The sequence below is a fragment of the Capsicum annuum genome, chromosome 9 (genome assembly GCF_002878395.1).
Source record: "Capsicum annuum cultivar UCD-10X-F1 chromosome 9, UCD10Xv1.1, whole genome shotgun sequence".
In the NCBI taxonomy this organism is placed as follows: Eukaryota; Viridiplantae; Streptophyta; class Magnoliopsida; order Solanales; family Solanaceae; genus Capsicum; species Capsicum annuum.
Genome location: NC_061119.1, coordinates 4,378,436 through 4,401,295, shown reverse-complemented (window position 1 = coordinate 4,401,295; position 22,860 = coordinate 4,378,436). Strand labels below are relative to the sequence as shown.

The 22,860-nt window shown below is 34.5% G+C and overlaps 1 protein-coding gene across 2 annotated transcripts; it reads left to right on the top strand.

Annotated features, from left to right (window-relative positions):
- The first annotated feature begins 8,418 nt into the window (after positions 1–8,418).
- LOC107843128 (protein PTST homolog 3, chloroplastic) lies at positions 8,419–22,162 on the top strand. 2 transcript variants are annotated; one of them, XM_047396021.1, is made up of 13 exons: positions 8,419–8,691; positions 12,314–12,433; positions 13,063–13,196; positions 13,293–13,496; positions 13,832–13,997; positions 15,516–15,579; positions 15,669–15,719; positions 15,847–15,900; positions 16,538–16,657; positions 18,473–18,672; positions 20,106–20,157; positions 20,765–20,900; positions 21,783–22,162. In XM_047396021.1, exons 1-12 carry the CDS (start codon positions 8,549–8,551, stop codon positions 20,864–20,866), a joined length of 1,410 nt encoding a protein of 469 aa, XP_047251977.1. In that variant the 5' UTR covers positions 8,419–8,548; the 3' UTR covers positions 20,867–20,900; positions 21,783–22,162. The 2 variants fall into 2 exon arrangements, with proteins under 2 accessions (XP_047251977.1, XP_047251978.1); XM_047396022.1 differs by lacking the exons at positions 20,106–20,157; positions 21,783–22,162 and having other exon boundaries at positions 8,424–8,691.
- The last annotated feature ends 698 nt before the right edge of the window (positions 22,163–22,860 follow it).

Below are 22,860 nucleotides of genomic sequence, written 5' to 3'. Positions count from 1 at the left end.
GAAATGAATGACATAGACGTATAAGAGTACTTTACGTCACAACTATCTCTTTTTTAACGTTCATATGAACTAATTATTCCTGTTATATCTTCTGTGATAAAAAATTATAGGGGCAATGATTTACTTAGCGGGTGAAAATTTAACTAGTAGTGATCAAATTAAAATGAAAATGGATTATGTTGGAAATACACAACAAATTTTAAATGAACATTAAACTTTGACTAAAACAGTATTTTAATTGTAGAAACAATTATGATTGCATTATTATGTACTTTCATGCAATAATTTCAACCCCTTAATTAAAGTCCAGAACATTTCCCACCAGGCATTCTTTGACTAATAAATATTTATCCACATTGAATATTTGCACTAAATTATATGCAATTTAATAAAAATGTTTATTCTTTTCCAAAGAAAAGTTTTTTCCCCTTACTTTAGACTCGATCAATTTAGATTTGCGTTGGAAAATTTATTTTGAGAGTAAAATGCTCCTACAAAGATGACTTGTATGCGCGATTCGAACTCAATATCTCTGATTAAATATCGACGAGAAAAGCTCTTCGTTTACGTAGTGTTTTTGTTCTTTAGTGTTTATTACTTTTTGTTGCTTCGTATGCTTTATATCCTTTCTTTTTTGCCGTCTAATTTTCTTGTGACTATGCTTCGGATTCTTATTTTCTTCTAAGCCAAGGTCCTATCAAAAACAACCTTTAATTTTTGCTCTAGAAAGGTAGTGATAAGGTAAGCGTACATTCTACCCCTAGTGAATATATTATTGTTGCGGATACAGAATATATTAATACATCTTTTTTGAATCAATGCCAATTTTTGAAAAATATGCACTAAACACGCACCAATTACTAGGTGACACATGTTAATTTATATATAAATATATATTTTTTATTTTTTTCTCTCTTACTCTTTTGACTTTCTTTCTCTCTCACCCAATCCCGTCCCTCCACGTCAGTCAATAGATCCGCCCTTCTTTTCTTCTTTTCTTCAACTAATCTTCTTCTCCTTCGTTCCATCCACTGTCCAAGCTTCCATAAACAACTTTAAAGCTTGAAAATAATAATCATTTCATCCTTTTTGTGTTATTATAATTATAGTGACTTTAGAAAATTAAAATTTGGACATAATTTTTTGAATTTATTTGGTTATAAATTTATTATCCTCTAATTTCATACAAAAGTCAATTATTTTTATGATTGTTTATGATCTCTTTTATTATAACTTTGTTAAATTTCTAGGTCACTTTAACATTGATTTCTTCCACCATTATAATTTAACAATCCGACGAAATTTCAACTTTTGGGAGCATTGAAAAATACCTTTTCGTCCGAAAAAATAGTGGCTAACATATCATCTCTTTTTTACTAACCTTATTTTAATCTCTTTATCATTTTATGATAAAATCCATCATCATTCCATTAATGACGAAGAAGAGGAAGGGAAAAATCAAAACACCATTAATGGAAAAGAAGGAAGAAGCAAAAGGAAAAAACGGAAAAGGAAGAAAAAAATAATAAAATATAAAAACGAAAAAGTGAAATTTTTTTATTACACGTGACAGTTTTTAATTTGCTGCTTGAATATTTTTTTTCCTCGCACGCGTTTCTTGCATGATAAAGTATATGTACTGAAAATTCAGTCAAAATGATCCATTTATGATGATTTTTATAACTTTTGTGTGATAATAGATAGTCCGCAAAATTAAAATATCTTTTTAAAAATATCATACAAATTCAGTAGTCACTTTATTTCTTTTATCTAATAATTAATAACTTCATATGGGGTGGTTGAAAGCTATATATCCAAAACCACCTACAAATATTGCTACTAATTAAAGATTAACAGAATAAAAAGGGGAAAACCATACAAAAATATTTATAAATGTACTCTTTATTTATTATTGGACTTTATACATGTTAGTTAAAGTTACTTTACCTAACAAAATATTAATAATATCTTTTTATTAATCTTTTTTTTTTCTCTCATCTTATGATTGTTTTTCACTCCTAAACCAACTTATACCAACTTTTAGTTCACTTACTTCTTTTTCCATTCATAACGGTTCTTATTATGTCTTTTTTTTTTTTTCAATTATATCTTTAATAATATAATAATTTAATTCAATTTTCATGAAATTTTTCTTTATATCTTTTCAGTACAGATGTTTAATTTAGTAAATGATTCTTTTTTTCTTGCGATTTATGTTATTACAAATGTTAGACGACATGCGTCTAATATGTTATCTGTAAGGTTGAAAACTATATGAATAAACATTACAGTTGAATCTAACGTTATAAGAGTAATTTTTCAAGGGCTATATTTGCACGACGTTTAAAAACAGGGACAAAATCTAAATTGTAAACTGAAAAGGGGACATTTACATAAATATCTTGGTTTTTTTAAAAAAATAAAATTAATTTGTTAAAAGAATACTCCATTGAAAATTAAGTTTGAATATATTTTAATTTGAGACAGTGGTCAAAATTATAAACACACAATTAATATGAAGCTAATTAACTCATAAAATCTTGGTGATGAATGCAAAATATATGGTGTTATCATAATTTATATGCACCCACAATGCATAATACACGTAGAACAATTATAATATTATATACTATATGTCTATATCATTTGATAAAATAATAATAATAATTATACTTTATTAGTTATGGATTCATTTGAAATTCAAACTTTAATTTCAGCACTCATGCAACGTAACATATATTTGTGTAAAAAGAACAATCAATCCAACGATAAAAGAACCTTAAAAATCGAACCCATAATCAGGGGCGGACCGATAGTCCATATTTTTGTGTTTTGACATCCATTAAATTTGATGCAGACAAGGTACGTATAATTATATAAAAAAGTATAAAAATTTGTATAAGATTTAGAAAACAATCCAGTAAATCAAGAAGATAGTTGGATGCCATAGTTTTTGGACGAAACCTTAAAGCGTTGAGCATCAATATATGTGTTTGCACCTCCCGACTAAGGTGGAACCAGCCTTTTACTAGGGAGTTCGTTTGGACCTCCTTAAACAGAAATTATATTATTAATACATGATTAAAATAAATTTTTATGTATATATTATAGATGTGGACCTTTTTCGACTAGTTTTTCTTCAAACTTTGAACCCTTCGATGGAGATCCTGACTCCACGTCTACCTCCCAAACACCCACGATCCCTAAATTCCGAATCCACCGCTGTTCATAATACTTAAATCTTAGATTCGCCTGTGCTCGCAACTCAAGTTCAACCATAAGAATAACTAAATACACTCATTCACACAAGATCAATAATATAATATGCATCACAATGGCAAATTTAAACAATTATAAGCAAGTATGATCATGCCAAAGAAACTATATTGTAAAAATTCTTAGTGAAATCGAACAAGTATGATCTTTTTTTTGTTTGTTTGTTTTTTCACTCGATGTTTGGTGAAGGGGAACCTTGGAGTAACTGGTAAAGTTGCTGCCATGTGACCAGGAGGTCATGGGTTCAAGCCTTGGAAACAGTCTCTGACAGAAATGCAAGGTAAGGTTGAGTACAATACACCCTTGTGGTAAAGCCCTTTCCCGAACATTACGCATAGCGGTAGCTTCAGTGCACTGAACTGCCCTTTTTTCAGCCGATGTTTAGTTCTGCATTAGAACCCCAACTAGTCCAAATCACGTGTTGTAAGGCCCATTATATTCCGTCATAGAAAATTGAAATAATGTAAAAATTTGTTAGTGAAAGTTGAACAAGTTTGGCTTCATGAATGTGACTCTTTCTTTTCTTATCATTTTTTTTTGGTGGGGGTGTGGGGTGGGCGTGGGGTAGGGGGTAGGGGATAGGGGGTGTTGTCTTTCTTGTTTGCCTATGGAATCTTGAATTGAAAAATGATGAATGAAACAAAAAAAACAAATTACATGTTGCGTGTGGAGGTACGTTATATGATTAATTAAAATATACTAATGTTTGAAAGTATATCAAATTTGACTTTGTTTCTTTTACTTTATTATTGTTCATTTTATGAATTTATTTTTTAAATATATTATCAAATTTATGCACTTTGCAGCTCATACTATTATGGTTGTGTTCATAGGTATTAACTAAATATATAATATTTTGAATCAGAAATTATAGGACAAATTTTGGTAGAAGTTAGTTGACATTTAGATGTAGGAGAAAACTATATGTGAATTAAATAAATGTGTGAAACCTAGCTACTTATGCTTGAAAATGTTGTCCTTAGAAGTAGAAAAACATTGACTGGTCGAATAGAGACGAAAATCCGTCATAGTGATTCGGGAGTGCCGTGTGGAAGGACTCTCGCTCAATGAATCAAAGGTACGTCGGGGATAACAGGTTGATGACTCCCAAGAGTTCTTATCGACCGAGTCGTTTGGCACCTTGATGTCGACTCATCATATCCTGGGGTTGAAGAAGGTCCCGAGGATTCAGTTGTTCGCCGATTCAAGTGGTACGCGAATTGGGTTTAAAATGTTATGAGACAGTTCGAGAATCTTCTTAAGGTTGTTTCAGACTATTCAAGGTTTAGTATATATGAAAAATACGTACCACTAAGAATCTGGAGTTCGTTCTAGTATGAAAAAAGAAATTTGATAGTAAGCATTTCCTAATAATGAACCATACATGACGCGAATTTCAATTAGTCGAACTCTAATAGAGATCCGAATACTGAATTAATAATAGTAAATCATTGGTGATGTATAAAATATCACATGGCTAATACACCTAAAAAGTTATATAACCAAACAAAAGTCTTCCCTCTAGATAATTACGTTAATCTTTTAATATTATTTATTACTATTGGTTTCATTCAAAAATTCAACTAGTATTGACTTTATATTTAATTTCTACAACATTTTCCAATTTTTTTTGTTTAATTAATGTTTATCAGATTAACAACTTTTAGGTACAAATAGGAGCTAGAGAGTAAACATAATTGTTCAAACCAATATTTTATCTCCACATTAATTTAAAAAATTAGTTGGAGACAACTTTAGTTTCCGTTCCAAAATACTTGTCACGTTTTTATTTTTTCTCAGTTCAAAATATGTGAATGTTGATGAATGATATTTTAAAATGTATTTCTGTATCATATTAGCATGAGAAGAAATGCAATTTATTGTACTTTGCAAAACGAGGATTTAAAGATTATAGATTTTTTTTAATTATATTCTTTTCAAGTAACTAGATTCTAAATTGATAATTTGTACATATTCAATGCATTTTAAAGACAAATGAAGAGTTTGGACTAAAGCTACTGAGTTTGATTGAACCTAAGACCTATATCGTAGCTCCGTCCCTGATACTTTGCGTATAATTTTTTAATATCTAAATTTTAATTGTAAAATATTAATTCGATTTAATCCAATTTAACTTAAAAAAAAAAAAGTAAAATTGATTATCACAAAATGAAAATGATACTTATTTTGAGATTGAGGAAATTTATAAATTTTTTCATCATTGTTGTTAAGGAAAATAACATAAACATACACCTTTAACTTAATGTATTTAAGCAAATTTCTGTCCTTACAAAAGTAATTACAAAAATTTCAATTATTTATGTATCTTCGTTGAATGTATCAAGAGCTAATTATGTATCTTGATAGACTCAAAATCGAAAAAATCTATCAGAAGCTAATTATATATCTTTATAAAGAAAAAAATGTATCTTTGTTGAATGTGTTATGTATCACCACGGATTCAAAATCGAAAAAAATATATTGGAAGCTAATTAAGTCTCTTTACAAAGAAAAAAATATATCTTCATTGGATGTATTAAGAGCTAATTGTGTATCTCGACAAACTCAAAATTAGGATTTTCAATAATTATGAAAAATATATATATATATATATATTTTATAATTAAACTCCAAACTGTCGGAATTTATGTTGTTAGATGTTTTCATCATTGTTGTCAACTTGTCATTTAGTTTTGGTCTTGCTAATAAGTTTCACGTACCCATTGGGCCAATTGCATATGGCCCAATTATATCTGACCTATATCTGGGCCTTGTCTCTACAAGTGGGAATAATTGAGTTGGTAGCTACTTTCACCACTCTATTTAACGTATAGCCAATTGTTACAAATTATTGAACTAATAGTCAAAATAGGAGAACTTTTCAAAGCTTGAATCCATAATATAAGTCGCATGACAACAACTTTACCAATTACGTCATGACGTTTCTTTTAACAAGGGATAACAAACCATTTTCCCAAATTGGTAACCACATTACTCGGAGTCCGGATCATACCGTACTAATTGTTTTCACAGTTTGAATCCATGACACAACTCAGGTGACAACAATTTTACCAATTACTCCGTAATGTCCCTTCTAAAAAGGGATAACAAACCATTTCCCCACAGTTGGCAACCACATTGCGCGTAGTCTGGATCATTTCATATCGTATCTAAAATTTGTGTTAATGACTGTTTTCACAACTTAAATCCAAGACATAAGTCAAGTGACAACAACTTTACCAATTACGCCGTGATGTTCCTTCAAAGAAGGGATAACAAACCATTTCCCCAAGTTGGCAACCACATTACTCGGAGTCCAAACCATAGTGTACCGTACCACAGATTTATACAAATAATTGTTTTCATACGTTGAATCCGTAATTTTAAGTCTCATGATAATAACTTTACCAATTATTATGCCATAACATTCCTTCCACGAAGGGTAACAAACAAGGCATTTTCCTACAATTGGTAATCACATTGCGTGGAGTCCAAATCATACCGCACCATACCCTAAATTTATGCAGATAATTGTTTTCACAGCTCAAATCCATAACATAAGTCACATGACAACAACTAAAACAATTAGCCGTAACGTCCCTTCCAAGAAGGGATGACAACCAAACCATTTTCCCCACAATTCAAGGTGTGAAAACAATTATTAATTTACACAAACCTAAGGTACAATATGGTATGACATGACTTAAGTCACGTGATAACAACTTTATCAATTACATTGTGGCCCTTCCAAGAAGGGATAACAAAAAAACAAACAAACCATTTTTGCCCAATTGGCAATAGAGCCGTCAATATGAGTCAGGTCCTGATCCGACCTGTAATTTGATGGAGTTGGACTTCCATTTTTGCAGCTCATTTAAGAATAGGGCTTTTTAGCCCAACCCGTATAAGTCCGTGGCTCGTGGGTGATACGGGACAAAGAAGCCTCTTAACTTTCGAGGACATGATTGGAGGCCAATACGTTGAGAGCCGAGCTTGGGGGTTGCCCAACCAAGAAGGACAAGCCTTGAAGTGTCAAGAAGGCCTTTCAAAACACTCCAAGGTTGCCTAATTCTACATGCAAAGCAGCTGCTTTGCCATGGCTCATTAAGGACATTTTAGTCATTTTATAATAAGTTGTAACCTATCTTATAAATAGAACATGATAGGTCATTTTGTCCATAACTTTGATGATATTTTGAGAGCTCTACAGAAAGAGTCTTATAAGGTGGATTCCTTGTAAACAAGTGTGGATATCACTTGTGTTGGTGCTGGTTTTGAAACGTTGGTTGCTTGGGAATCCCGTTCCCTTGAGATCACCGTAGAACTTGGTGTTACTTGTATGAATTCTTCGATCTTTGTGTTTAGTATACACTTAGGTTCATAGTGTTTGTACATTTGTATGTCAAGTTACCTACCTACCTATCCATCTATCCATCCATCCATTCATCCATCCATCTATTTCATTGTTGTTGTTGTTCACTCTCAGGTTTGGTGTCTCAAAATCGAGACTTTGTGTTCTTCTTGTTCTTGTGCTTGTGTTGTTAATTTAGTTTGTTGGCTCGTTGATTTTAGAGGTGTTGAACACCTTAATATCTTGTTGTTATTGTGTTTTCATTGTTGTTGTAATGAATCCGAGAGTAGTCACCAAAGGGGTCCTCGGTTCTTTCAACTTGTGGACTGTTTTGGTGTTTGTTTTGTGTCTCCTTTGTCGATCTTGTATCAGTGGGGTTTGAGCAATATGGGTTGGGCTAGCCTGTGGGTCGACCTGTAAGTTAAATACATGCAACTATTTAGATTGTTTATTAGTATTTTTATTTGGTTCGAAGGATATCATATCAAAAGCTATTTAATTTCGCTATTAGGAGTATTTTTTGGGCTATTGAAAACTTGATTAATAAGTATTAACACTATGTAATATTATCTGATAATATTTATATTTATTAACATACTAAAATTAAATTATAAAATATTATTTTTTAGAAAAATGGACTGGCCCATAAGGGTCGCAACCCATAGAATAATGATGTGGACTTGATATTTTTTTTTGTCCATAACCAATCAAAATCAAAACCCGTATGAGCTAGCCGGATGGGCTGAACCGATCCGTATTGACAGCTACTTGGCAACCACATTCCAAAGAGGAAAAGAACTTTTCTCCTTCCTCCCAAATTTGTTATACTATTACTCCTCACAAATAGCTTATTCAGTTTTTGCTTCATAAAAAAATTCCCCTAAAATTCTCAAATGCTGCTAATCCCATCTCTATTCTCACATGGCTTCTGTTTTCCATTTTCCCACTTCCCATAAACTCTTCTCTTTATCTCTCCCCCCATCTCTCTCTACACACCACAATCACCATTTCTTTATCATTTGCAGTTCTAAATCAGCAATTTCTGCTTCTATTAAAAAAACAAGGTTAGTTCTGCTTACCCTTTTGTATATATATATATATATTTCTTGTTTTATCTACAATGTTTGTGGTTCTTGGGTGTGTTAAATAAATTAAATATACACTAGTAATAGCTAACATAATTTTTTTGGCAAAGGGTGTGCAAAATTAATGAACTTATACGTGTATGCCCATCACACTGATGGTAGGGAATATGTGTATCCAAAGTATGATGGAGGGTATATACGTACCATGTACCATTTATCGCAGTTTAGTTTGGAGTATATTTGTTTCTTTTTCTGTACTCATAATAACTACTAACATTTAACATCATTACACCACATAATTTTTTGGCAAAGGGTGTGTAAAAATTAATGAAATGATATGTATATGCCCATCACACTCATGGTAGGGGCATATGTGTACCTAAAATATGACAGATGGTATTTACGTATCATTTATTATAGTTTGGGGTATATTTGTTCCTGCTTTTGTACTCATAGTAGCTTCGAACATTTAACATCTTTACACTACATTATTTTTTGGCAAAGGGTGTGTAAAAATTAATGAAATGGTACGTATATGCCAATCACACTAACTGTAGGGACATGTGTATCCAAAGTATGACGGAGGGTATATACGTACCGTTTATCATAGTTCGAGGTATATTTGTTCCTGTTTCTGTACTCATAATAGCTGCTAACACTTAACATTTGTACACAGTCATAATAGCTAACATTAGTTTTCGAGTGAAGGGTGTGCACGGGACCATCCTTCGCCTAAGGTGGCTCTGCCGATTTCTTGATACTGAATTAGTGATGTTATGCTTGTAGTTTTGGTTCTTGATGCCGGCTTTTTTAGCTATGAGGTTTTTTGTAATGCTCTAATGTCAGTGTTTTTTTCTTCAAAGTTTGGTTATATTGTGATTTTATCTATGTTTCTGTACAATGTTTGTGGTTCTTGATACTGAATTACTGATAGTATGCTTGTAATTCTGGTTCTTGAAACTGTTTTTTAAGCTATGTGAGTGTTTGAATGCATTAATGCGAGTGATTTTACTTTCAAAATTTGGTTATTTTTGCTTAGAGGTAGGCTGCGGAAATATTGGAGGGAGGTGATTAGGCATGATATGGAGCAGTTACAGCTTACAAGGACATGACCCTTGATAGGAAGGTGTGGAGGATTCAGATTAGGGTAGAGGGTTAGGGGGTAGGAGTGAGTCCGTAACAGTAAGGAAGAGTACTTTGTTTGCGTCTGGAGTTTCTTGTTCGGGGTGTTCGAGTGATGTTTATGATTTTCGGATAAATAGGTTATAGTATTATCTTGTGGTTGTATTGTTTCCTGAAGTAGCTAGTAGTGTTAGTTTATTTTGCGTATTGTATTAGCTTATATACTCTTATGTTTTTGTGTTTGTTATAATGTTATCTCTCCTGAGCCGAGGGTCTATCAGAAACAGCCTCTCTACTTCACCTGAGGTAGTGGTATGGTCTACGTACACTTTACCCTCCCCAGACCCCACTTTGTGGGAATACACTGGGTATGTTGTTGTTGTCGTGGTTATTTTTGCTTAAATTATGGAGTATTTCTGTTACCCTTGAGCTACAATACAATGTTGTGGTTCTTGATCCTGATCTTTTTATCAGTCTTTGGATGCAGTAATGTGTGTGATGTTTCTTCGAAGTTTGTCTTTTTATGCTTCAAGTTTTGCAACTTCGTACCTAACTATTACCTTTGAGCTACAATGCTATGTTTGTGGTTCTTGATCTTGATCTTTTTAGCTATTAGAGCCTTTGAATGCGGTAACGTGTGTGATTTTTCTTCGAAGTTTGTCTTTTGATACTTCAAGTTTTGCAACTTTGTACCTAAACTATGGAGTATCGTTATTATCCTTGAGTTACAATACAATGTTTGTGGTTCTTGATCCTGATCTTTTTAGCTATTCGAGTCTTTGGATGCAGTAATGTGTGTGATGTTTCTTCAAAGTTTGTTTTTTATGCTTCAAGATTTGCAACTTTGCACCTAAACTATGGAGTATTGCTACTACCTTTAGCTACAATGCAATGTTTGTGGTTCTCGATCCTGATCTTTTTAGCTGTTAGAGCCTTTGGATGCAGTAATCTGTGTGATGTTTCTTCAAAGTTTGTCTTTTTATGCTTCAAGTTTTGCAAATTTGTACCTAAACTATGGAGTATTGCTATTACCCTTGAGCTACAATACAATGTCTGTGGTTCTTGATCCTGATCTTTTTAGCTATTAGATTCTTTGAATGCAGTAACGTCTGTGATTTTTCTTCAAAGTTTGTTTTTTTATGCTCCAAGTTTGCAACTTTGTACCTTAACTATGGAGTATTGCTGGTACCTTTAGCTACAATGCAATGTTTGTGGTTCTTGATGCTTAATTACTGATGCTAGTTTTGGTTCTTGATACTGGTCTTTTAGCAAGTCTTTGAACTGCATTAATGTGATTGATTTTTATTCAAAGTTTGGTTCTTCTTGTTGCAAGTTTTTCAACTTTGTACAGAAACAACCTCTCTACTTCTTCAGGGGTAGTGGTATGGACTGCGTACATTTTACCCTCTTCAAACCCCACTATGTGGGAATATACTGGGTTTGTTGTTGTACTTGAACTATGGAGTATTGCTATAATGCTAATAGCCTTGAGCTCCAGAACAATGTTTGTGGTTCTTGATAATGATAAGATGGACTGGTGGTCCACATATATGGACTTGGACAATCCCCCTTGTAAGCTAGCTTTTGGGGTTGAGTTAGACAAGTGCCATATCCTTACTAATAGAAAAAGAGAGAGTGCATAAAAAAAGCCCCCTTGAACTATCCATGTTTTGCAGCTTTGTACTTAAACTATGGAGTGTTGTGATTACCCTTGAGCTACACTAAAATATTTATGGTTCTTGATATTGACTTTTTTGCTATAAGATTTTCTTGAAATGCACTAATGTGCGTGTTGTTTCTTCAATTTTTGGTTAGTTTTGCTTCAATAAAGAAAGAGAGAACACATAATAGTCCTTATGAACTCTTTACGTTCTGCAACTTTGCACTTAAACTATAAAGTGTTGCTATTACCCTTGAGCTACAATACAATGTTTGTGGTTCTTGATACTGATACTGGGTTTGTAGTTTGGTTGTTGATGCTGCCTTTTTAACTGTAAGAGTCTTTGAATGCACTAATGTGATTGACATTAAATAGGAACATTATAGTTGTGATTGACTCCATAGTTTGGTTCGTTAAAGTATGAAAAGTTGCAAAATTCAGGTTAGTTTAATCACCCATTTAAGTGTATTTTAGTTTTATCTACGTTTTGTTGTTTGTGCGGTGTTTGTGGTTTGGTTCTTGAGAGTGCTTTTTTAGATATGAAAATCATTGAATGCCTGGTATGAGTGGTTTTCTTTATCTTGTGTTTCAATAATAAATTCAGATTCTCTTATATAACCCATTTGACCGTATTTAGTTTTATCTACCTGTCTCAATTGTACTGTGTTTACAGTGTTTACAGTTAGGTTCTCGATACCGATTTAGTAGCTATGAGAATCTTGGTTGCACTAATGTTGAGTAGTTTTCTTGAAATTTTGATTCCTGATCCTACTGAGATGGATGTTTAACGTTCTTTTTCTTGTTTTTGGGTGGGTATAGGGCAAGCCGGAAGGTGAAAAGCAATGATGATCTCTGCAATGACATCAGAGAATTTTTATCTTCTGTTGGACTCCCTGATGATCATGTACCCACCATGAAAGAGCTTTCACAGCATGGAAGGTGTAAAATTTGAATGCCATTTATGTTCTTGTATTATTTTGCAGCTAAGTACAGCATGGAGCTACTTGCTAGTTCTAGGTTGATCCTTTTTTAGTTTTCGTGTGACATTCCCAACATTTGGTTGGAACACAGGAGTAAGAAGCTATCAACTGGTTTTTCCTTTATGATAGGTCTTCTCTTATACTGTTGGGAGGTGGTGGTTATCCTCTTTTGGAGATCAATGGATTGAAGGAACTCATTCTTTTTTGCTTGAGATTAGTTGATGGTTAATATTAATGAGACTTGTAACATGAAGATGACTGATTATGCTTTTGCCATGTGCTGGGCATGTAAAAGTTGCTAGGACAATGGCATGGAAAGTTACTTGTGCTCCGAACTGTGTTAGTTGGGGTGGTTTCTTGAACTTATGCTCTATTGTTCATGTCTCTTTAGTGCTTGATTCTATTTCTTTGAACTGTATGAACTGTTATACGGTCACCTGAGACACCCATCTTTCTTACATTAATGTTACTCCGAAAACTTTTGCTAAAGCGTAAACACTTCAAACAAATTTGGATTTTCAATCTTTCAGAACCAGATCTTTAGAGACATTTTTGCAAGCTATGTGATTTATCTCATACATTCTACAGGCAAGACCTTGCAAACATTGTTAGAAGAAGAGGATACAAACTTGTCAAGGAGCTTCTCTTAACTTCCAAACAACCAACCTATGAGTGCCGTGGAGAGGATGTCGTTGTTGAAAAAAGTGAAGATGAATTGTTAGGTCAGCAGCTCTTGTCCCTGTGTATTATAGGTTGTCGTAACAACATGGCCAATTTTGGATTTTTCTGATTGACAACCTGCTAATTTAAAAGGTCAGATGGGAAGAAAACAGACACGACTCATGATGTTTCCTTACCAAGTGAAGCTTCTGCAGTAGATGACGACACTAATTATGCAGACAATGGTATAATTCTGAATTCTGATGAGCAAAATTCTGGTGATCAAGAACCCTTGGACTATTCTTCCTTGGAGGAAAAGGTCGCCAATTTTATTGAGAATGGAGAACTGGAGAGTGTAGAGGGTAAGTGATGCTACTCGAGGGTGCTTACTTTCACCTTCCGCCTTGCCAAATGTAAAGACGTTAACCTAATAAGTTTTGTATCTGCTAATGTTATCTTTCTCAAAATATAATAATTATATCTCGACTAACATTAGTTGTGATGCATATTGTATCTGCTGTTCGTTCTCTTCTCAAAAGCTAGTTTCCAGGTGACTAATATTTGCCCCACTGGCTAAGGCCTTGGGAAAACTTCCAAGTTCTGGTGATATGAGCTTGGGTAAAACTATTGGATTCCAAAATGAGTTCCAAAGTGTTTGAATAAATCTCACCGTTCTGTTTTTTCTTGATCTTCGCAGATGATGACTTGGATATTTTTCAAAGAAGTGAGCAAGTGGAGCGATCTGTTGAAGGAAAAAATGTTGTAGCAACTGACTCTACTACTGCTGAGTTATTTAGTGGAAATTCCATAGCACAATCAACTCAGCATGTTGAACATCCTAGTAGGCCGAGTTCTCCGACGAGGTATACATTTCTTGCAATATTTAAGCTTCCATCTGAGTAGTTTCTTTATTTTCAACTGGGCCTTCAGTAAACTGTCTTTGGTTCTTCATCAACCCTGCTCCATTTTTTGCAATTGTGTTGACCAATATAAAGATCACGCTTTATTAAACTTGATGCAAGATGAATGTGAAATAATCAGTTTACATAAAACCATTGAAGTTCTTTTTGCGTTTCATTCTTCTTGATTCAATAAATCAATCTTTGGCCAAAAATATCTTTTATCTATGTCCTGAAGCTAAACTTATATCCTTGAGCTATTCTTGTGAACAAGAAAAGATCCTTGGACTATCCAGAACTAAGCAGCTTTCATCCTGCAAATAGTTTCTTTCAAAAAGTTAACGGCTCTAACAGAAAAAGGTCCAGAGCACGACTTCCTCAAAACTATCCTAACTGTGGAGCATTTTTTTCTGGCAGCAACAAAGATGGTTTGGTTGGAATGGAGGTGAAAGACATTGGAAATTCTTGAGAATCTATGGTGGTGATGGCGGTGATATATATACGAAATGTTAAACTAGGAAGTATAAGTAAGATGGAAAGGAAAAGAAGACTATGATTTTAAGAATACAGTTAGGATCTTTGTGAGTGAAACATGAACTGAACATGATAAGCTGGTGATTATCTCCTTTTTTTCTTTTTTCAAGAAAAAATTGATGAACTAAACGCGGGTTCACTTGAGCAGGGGGGTGATGCACAGATTTTGCTTCACACAGAAATAACTAATTTCCCCGATTTACACCAAGAACTAATTTAGGGCACCAAATAATTTTCAAAATGTAAAAGAGGATAATTGGCATAAGGTGGAGGGGAAATAATAAACTGTGAAATAACAAGGAATCAAACAAATACCACAACAACAACAACAAACCCAGTGTATTCCCACATAGTGGGGTCTGGGGAGGGTAAAATGTACGCAGTCCATACCACTACCTCTGAAGAAGTAGAGAGGCAAAAACCAAGTGAAGTTCTTCTATGCCCCCGAGTGGAAGAGGCTTGTTCTCAGCTTTATCAATTTGGAAGAAAGAGCATCGAAAAGAGAGAACGAATTGAAAGCTCAAAAGCTGCTTTACTTGCTTCCCATTACTCTACGACTCCACTAAGTTTGGGGTAACTCTATGGGAGGAGTCACTGCCGTTAAATTTTTTAGACAAACAAACATCAGGATGAAAGTTGTTAATTTTTAGATTCTTCAAGGATTTTTCTTTGTTTAGATGGACATATAAGATGTCGTTCAGTTTTGAGGTATGGTTAGATGTTTTTGGCTAATAACTCCAACAAATCCAGATCGATGTTTTTCCACACACTCTCAACAAGCCGATGACTTTTTCTTCTTCGTTGAGTTTAGATTCGTGTCCTGTACCTGTCTATGAACTGTATTTCTTACTAGCTATAAGATTGCAAATCAGATATTAGTCTAAATATGATTTTAGTTCAGGTTATTTCCATCTTTCTATTATCTGAATGCACCCTTGATTTTTGTAGGAAAGATAAACTGTCAACTGAAAACTTAACCGTGAATGAAGGGAGAATTCGTCTTGATACTGAGGTGACAAAATTCTTTGTTCTGCTTGTTTGTTTTTTATTTGATTCCATTTTTGACTTGGAATTTCCTTTGCTTCATATGTTATCTGTTAGCCTCATAATATGGAGATTGAAGCTGAAATTAATCATCTCAAGCTCATCCTGGTATCTCTCTTTGGACAATTTACTGTTGAATTTTTCTTACCCTACTCGGAAACATTGTTTCTTTGTTCAGAGATTTTTTACATATATTTTTCCTAGAACCGATATGGTTTGTTGCTGTTTTTTTTAGCATCAGAAGGAGCTGGAGTTAACTCAATTGAAGCAGCAGATTGAAAAGGAAATGGTATAATTTTCCCTCTTACTGTTCCCCATTGTCACTTTCCCCCACTATGTGGGAATACAGTGGGTATGTTGTTGTTGTTGTTGTACTGTTCTCCATTCTTCAGGAAAAGAAAAGAAGATAAAGTACGAAGACCTAACTTCCTTTTTGTTTTGTGATAGTAGTGGATACTTTCCTTTTTTTAATGGCGGAAAAGACACATTTCTCTGCGTTACAGACATGTTGCCACTTATTTGACATCCTTCTATGTCGTCTTAACTATTGGTTTATGATCTCTCATATGCATTTTCTTCAATATATCTTGTAATGTACTATGTGTTACTTGTCTTTTTGATGACACAAATGCACAATCCTGTACATAATAACACAACTCAACAAACTACGAGAAGGATCAGCGGATAAGGGAATCTGGAGTGTTCTTTCTTGCGAACTTGCTATGGCATTTGAATTGAACTAGTCTATTGATGCTACTAATATGATTATTAATGTTATATTTTGGCTATCCATCTCAGCTACTCTGGTCGTGTATTACGTAGTGAGAATTTTTCCATAAATTTGATACTTGTAACATGTTACTCAAACGAACAATTGGTTCTTCATGAAGTCGAGAAGTGTAATTTTCTTATATTTCTACTTTCAGCGCTTGCTGTCTATGATGGAAATCGAAGCTGAAACAAAAATCAGAGAAGCACATAGAATTCTTTCAGAAAAAGATGCTGAGCTAAATGCTGCTGAAGATAGCCTTTCAGGACTGAAGGAGGTATTCAAGCAACCCTTTGTATTAACATTTCCTGATTTTTCAAGATTCTTGGCTACTGCAACCAAAGTATAATATGGAAGAATAATTCGGAAATTGCTCCAACTTTTGCTGGAGATGACGTTTTATGAACTTTACGAGGTATATTGTTAGAATATGAGTAGGAATAGGAATAGCATATAAAATCCTACTAGGAAAAGGATTGTAATGTAGTGTCCTATTAGGAAAAAAATTGAAATATATTGTCTATAAATAGGGCCTCAATGTAATAATGTAGTTACAACAATTCAATAATATTTTTTCTCCTATATTTCTCACATGGTATCAAAGCTTCCACGATCTTGGTGAAGAATCAAAGAGTTTCCTCTGCCGGCGGGCGGCTATAATCCATATATGCCGCCCGTCTGGCCAATGATTATGTTAGCAAAAGTTGGGTCACTGACTCACTGTGTATCTTTCTAGTGACTATTTTCTCATATCTTTGCGTAGCACCATACATCTGTCCGGTGACTACTTTTTCATATCTATTTTTCTTAGCACCATACTTCTTTTTGGTGACTATTTTCTCATATCTGATTTGGTAGCACCGTGCATCTTTCCGGACTACTGTCTCATATCTGAGTTGCATAGCACCATACATCTTTCTGGTGACTCCTCAGATTTAATTTACATAGTTCCGTACGTCTTTCCGGTGACTTCTCATATCTTTTTCAGTAAGGTCATGCCATCATTCCGACCCTGCCCATATAATTTCTGTTTTCCAGTAGGATCGTGCCGTCATTTCGACCCTACTCATATAATTTCTATTTCTCAATAGGGTCGTGCCATCATTCCGACCCTACACATATTTCTCTTTTTCAGTAGGGTCGTGTCATCATTCCGACCCTACCTATATACTTTTTTTTCCTCAGATTGTAGTCACTTTTCAGCCATCAAATCTAATAATCCGGCGTGTGAGCATGTTTCGGCTAAGTTTCCAGTGACTTTCATGTTCAAGATCTACTCGTCTCTTGATTTCGAGATGACCCGTATATTTTATACCAGTTTTCGGCAATTTTCTAGCGACACATCAACTTTACGGCAATATTTACTACTTTTCGGATCATTTTTTCAGTTTGTTCCATTTCAATTGAGGTCTCCCAGATGTCCAAAGCAGTCCTTATCAGTTTTCTTGCAGATATCCCTCACCGATTCTCATATTAGTTACATCCATAAAAAGCTTGGTACATGTCTTCTAAGCACCAGCTTGAGGGGGAGTGTTAGAATATGAGTAGGAATAGGAATAACATATAAAATCCTACTAGGAAAAGGATTGTAACGTAGTGTCCTATTAGGAAAAAGATTGGAATATATTGTCTACAAATAGGGCCTCAATGTAATAATGTTGTTCTCTTATATTTTTCACAATATCTACCAGAATTTTCATAAAGATGTTGGCTTCATTAAAGGTAATATCATCTAAGTAATGAAAAGCACAATATTCTGTTACTGAAGCGTGATTTACGCCGACCAGGGTAGTATATTTGACATAGCAGAAACAGTAAGAACTTATGACTTCTCAGAAAAAAAAAATCAAGGGAAAATTTATAGTGGTCTGGAAGTTTGAGTGGAACAAAGGAAACAGGGGTTTAAGTGGTTGAAAATCCTAATCTGAGCTAACTAGAATTCGTTATCCTCATTAATACAAAACAATCGATAATAAATATTAAATAGAATAGAAAGAGATCCTACATAACTAAAAAAGTAAAGCCCCACACTACTGTATCTGGTTCTACTGGTGGTTATAGCTTTTTGATATAACACATTTGTTTCTGTTAGGTTGAAATTGAATACCAGGCAGATGCGGAAAGTGTTGAGGTGGCTGGCAGTTTCAACGGGTGGCATCAAAAAATAAAAATGGATCTAGAAGAATCATCAGATCCCATTGGTGAAGATAAACAAGCATCATCAGATAGCATAGATCCCATTGGTGAAGATATACAAGCATCATCAGATAGCATAGATCCCATTGGCATAAGGTTATTATTCTGTCTTTTTCTTTATCTTTGGGGTTATCTTAACGTATCAGTTTGTCAGTTGTGTAATTTCAGACTTCCTTAGCTGTAGTATTGTATTTAGGTTATTCCAATTCATCTCGTCCTATCGTTTTGTACTGCTTCAAATCTTCAATAGCACATTGTTTGTTGTGTATCCTTTTCCAGAACCGGAATTCTGTCCAATCAATAATTTGGAGGACCAGCCCAGTTTTAGTATTAGTAGTGTCTTTCTCTGAGCCTGATGGCTAAGATATTTGGTGTGGCTCTATATGTGTAGTTTATTCTAGTCCGGTGTTTTGAAGTTTGTTGTTCTCAACTGCTAAAACTAACTTTGAGACATTTAGGTCGTGTTTATGTGTGCTAAGTGGAAATTGTGCTACATTTGCAAAGCAGTGTAAAGGACATAACTTATGGGAGATGAGACACTCGCCTTAGTACCATAATGCCAACAGCGAAGTGCTACTTAAGCGACAAAGCACACAACCTGGTTTTAGCTGAGCACAGGGCTAAAGTGTCTCTAAGAAGCCTTTAGTAGCTCTGTTGTACACACTTGTACATGTATTACATACAAGTCTATTCTATTTACGCACTTTATCTAACAATTATTAAAAAAATGGGACGTGCCCTCAAATTTGAAGTACTATGTTATAGTATTAGTTTATAACTTCGAAGGATTTAGATTTGAGATGGAATAAAATAGGAAGCTCAAACAAATGGATGGAGGGAATAAGTAAGATTACTTGGTCTATTGACCTCACTTGTGGGATTTTACTAGGTATGTCGTTGTTGTTGTACTTGGTCATTGAGTGGACCCAACCTCCATTAAATACAATAAAACTTATGCTTATTGATTTTTTAGTCAATTCCCCGTCAAATTACAGCGCTATATAGGGGAAGAAGGGAGTTACTCTCTCTATTTATTTGTTTTAAATAAAACAAATTCGATTTATGATTTGTTTGCACCGTTGGTACTATAAGATGGATTGTTGAACTTTTGTCCCTTATGTGTTGTCAGCTTCTGCGTAGTGAATCGTGGGTATTCAACAAACCATTTCCTTTTTGAAGTTATGCAACTACTAATTTGTCTCATGTCGAACATCAGGTCTTTTTTCCTTTCTCCTTTGTTCGGGTAGGTGCCAAGTGTCAAACATCTTATAATTCCTTTCGGCCCAAATCCACAATCTTCTGGGTGTTAATCTATAGTTGGCTTCTTGGCCTGATATATTTGAACTGTTCATATCTTTTGAATCATCGTATATTTTCATTTGTTTGCAATTCTTATTTATATGTAAGTGCAGAAGCCACGATCTATGGACTACCCTCTGACTGAGTTTTTTTTTTTAATCGATTGACCTCGACCTCCTTTTTGGAAGTCATTGTAATATTTTGAATAACATGGATAAACGACTTTCCAGGAAACCTCGGCTTTGGAAAACCGTGTTATGGTTGTATCCAGGGATATATGAGGTACGTTATATACAAACTACTGTATGATTGAGCAATAAAAGCGTTGTATTTGGAATAAGTAACTTGGCTTTTGCTTGATATGTATTTGTGTTGTCCATACAAAATGCTATTACTGTCTAAGCTCATCGATGACATTATTCTTCATTGAGTCATATCCATAATGTTGCAGTCATGAGGGGAACATGCAAGTGACTTAGAAAATTAATGTCGAGTAAAGCTAATAACCACGATAGAGTTCTATCATACAAATGTGTTGATAATTGGAAGATTGTATATCTCCTTGCAGTGATAAATAAGATTTAGCACTTGTTACTGTGGTATGAATTTTTGTCTTCGATATGCTTAATCAGTTGCCGGAAGAAAGAATGAATCTTGCCACTTTACTCCAAATAATCAAATTTGATTTCTCCAACCTTAATGTTTTCAGTAGTCTGACAATCTCACTTACGCAAGGATTTCTTAAATTAGAATGTGCTACCAGGAGAGTCCTTTGACGAGTCTCTATTTATATTATTCAATCTTACCTCTGTCTAATAGCTTTTCTGTTCTCCTGCGTTAAAGATGTTTGAATGCATCTTACAGTGTTCAAGAACTTCATTTCCTACAGATAAAATTCGTTGTTGATGGCCATCACTGGACAACTGATCCTCAAAGGGAGACTCTTACAAGAGGTTCAATACACAATAATGTACTACGAGTTGATAGATGACTTGGGTATTGCATTCCCACAAGCGCATACAGAGGTAACTTTGTAGCCTCGTCCAACAACATTCCATTACATTGTTTTTCTTTGTTTACAACCCTCCCTCCCTCAATTGCTTGCTAACTCTTTGAAGATAGGGATTGTAGCCTCGGCCCTCGCTCAAATTGATAAAGAAGGCTTGTGTCAGTTACTTGAGTTTTTCATGTGACCTTGTCAAGCTATCGTTCTCTTTACTAGATTATGATTTACCCCGTAATTGTATTGGCTGAGGTTGATATTCGGCATAATTTCTCTCTATTTTCTGATTCCGGATGTTGTTTAATGATGCAATTAACACATTCCTGATTGCGTTGCCAACTTAGAGAATCGTTTTGCTTTCTTCAAATGATTTATACATCCCAACGCCTATTTCAGTAACCAAATACTGCTCACCATTGCCATGATTGGTGTCCTTTTGAGCGAAATTACCTTTATTAACATCCGAAGGTGTTTGGTTGACGTTATATTGTCATGTCAGATTTAATGTTATATCTTGACAACGTATTCTTGCAGCTCACATTATAACCACTTTCTTGACTACAATTTGCTGTAACATGTTCATTTTAGTGAATAGAATTGAAAAACGCTGGTGGCCGTCAAGGGCTGAGCCACCTTTAGCTCAGAGGGTTCAACCGAACCCCCTTCAACGAAAAATTATACTATTTATACATGGTTAAAATTATCTTTCATGTATATGTAGTTGACGTTGAACCCCTTCGGCTAGTTTATATGTTTGCTTTTGAACCCCCTCCGCCACTGTTGGCCGTTGACATGTATTTGCTCTTTTATTCCATATAAATTTTGATGTTCTTATTCTTCTTCCTAATATTTGCTAATTCTTCATCCCTCCCGCCGAAAAACGTGCCTCTGTTCTTCCCTGCAGACAATTGCCAGCAGCAGGAAGGTTCTGATTTGAAGTTCATTCATGAAAGACTATGCAGTTCATGGACCATGTTGCGTTTATATTGTTGCAAATCAATGAGCTGAGGAGACATGCAACTCTTGTATAGGGGAGAGGCGATCAGACCGGATATGGCAAAGTTGCAGCTCGCCGAGAACATGACCTTAGATAGGAGGCTGTGGAGGACACAAATTAGGATAGAAGGGTAGTAGGTAGGAGTGTAACGACTTCTTGTCCATTCTGGTAGTCATAGTAAAACCATTGTTTTTCTTATACGTCGATTTCTGTTGTCATCTATTGTTTTGTGTAGGTAGGAGTGTAACGACTTGTTGTCAATCTATATGTTGTTTCTTTTATTTCCATTACTTCTTTGTCTAGACTTTTTTTCATCTTGAGCCCCGGGGTCTATAGGAAACAACTGCTCTACCTCTGAGGTATAGAGGTCCAGTTTGTAAAACCGACGTTGTGGGACTATACTGGGTATGTTTTCACACTTGAAAATTCACAGAGTTTGACCTATTATCAATGTCTTTAAGTTTGATGTGAAGCTTGGTAGTTCAAATTTTAGATATATGTGTGTGAATATTGGGACCGTCAAGTTGCTGGTGAGAGGTGGCAGGTACCTCGTGAAATTAGTAAAGGTGAAAGTTGCTCCAGACACCACGGTTATAAATATATATATATATATAATGGCTCAGGGTCTTTACTTACCGGCAAATCTCCTTAAATTGTCGTGATTCAAGTTCATGGTATGTATTGTTCGTTTTAGAATATGTGATCCTTTTTCGTTACCTACCCTCACTAATCCGGTTTCCCGTATTAGATAGAACAATAATATATTCAGTTTATTTCCATAAAATGAGATCTGAAAAGGATGATATATGCGGTTTGTATCATTGCTTCAGAAATAAAATAGAGAGACTGTTTCCGATGGACCTCGAGACCTTGGGCAATGTCTTATCTATTGTCCTAATCCACTACAATCATGCCATCCCATTTTACTCAAAAGAAGAACCAAACAACACTTTTGTAAAAAGTACTCACTTGTGGTCACCACGTG

Bases quoted from the DNA above. Each gene is read 5' to 3' on its own strand.
- LOC107843128 (XM_047396021.1), top strand. From the start codon at position 8,549: ATGGCTTCTGTTTTCCATTTTCCCACTTCCCATAAACTCTTCTCTTTA. The intron at 8,692-12,313 runs GTTAGTTCTGCT...GGGTGGGTATAG, and splicing joins GCTTCTATTAAAAAAACAAG to GGCAAGCCGGAAGGTGAAAA. The intron at 13,998-15,515 runs GTATACATTTCT...TGATTTTTGTAG, and splicing joins AGGCCGAGTTCTCCGACGAG to GAAAGATAAACTGTCAACTG.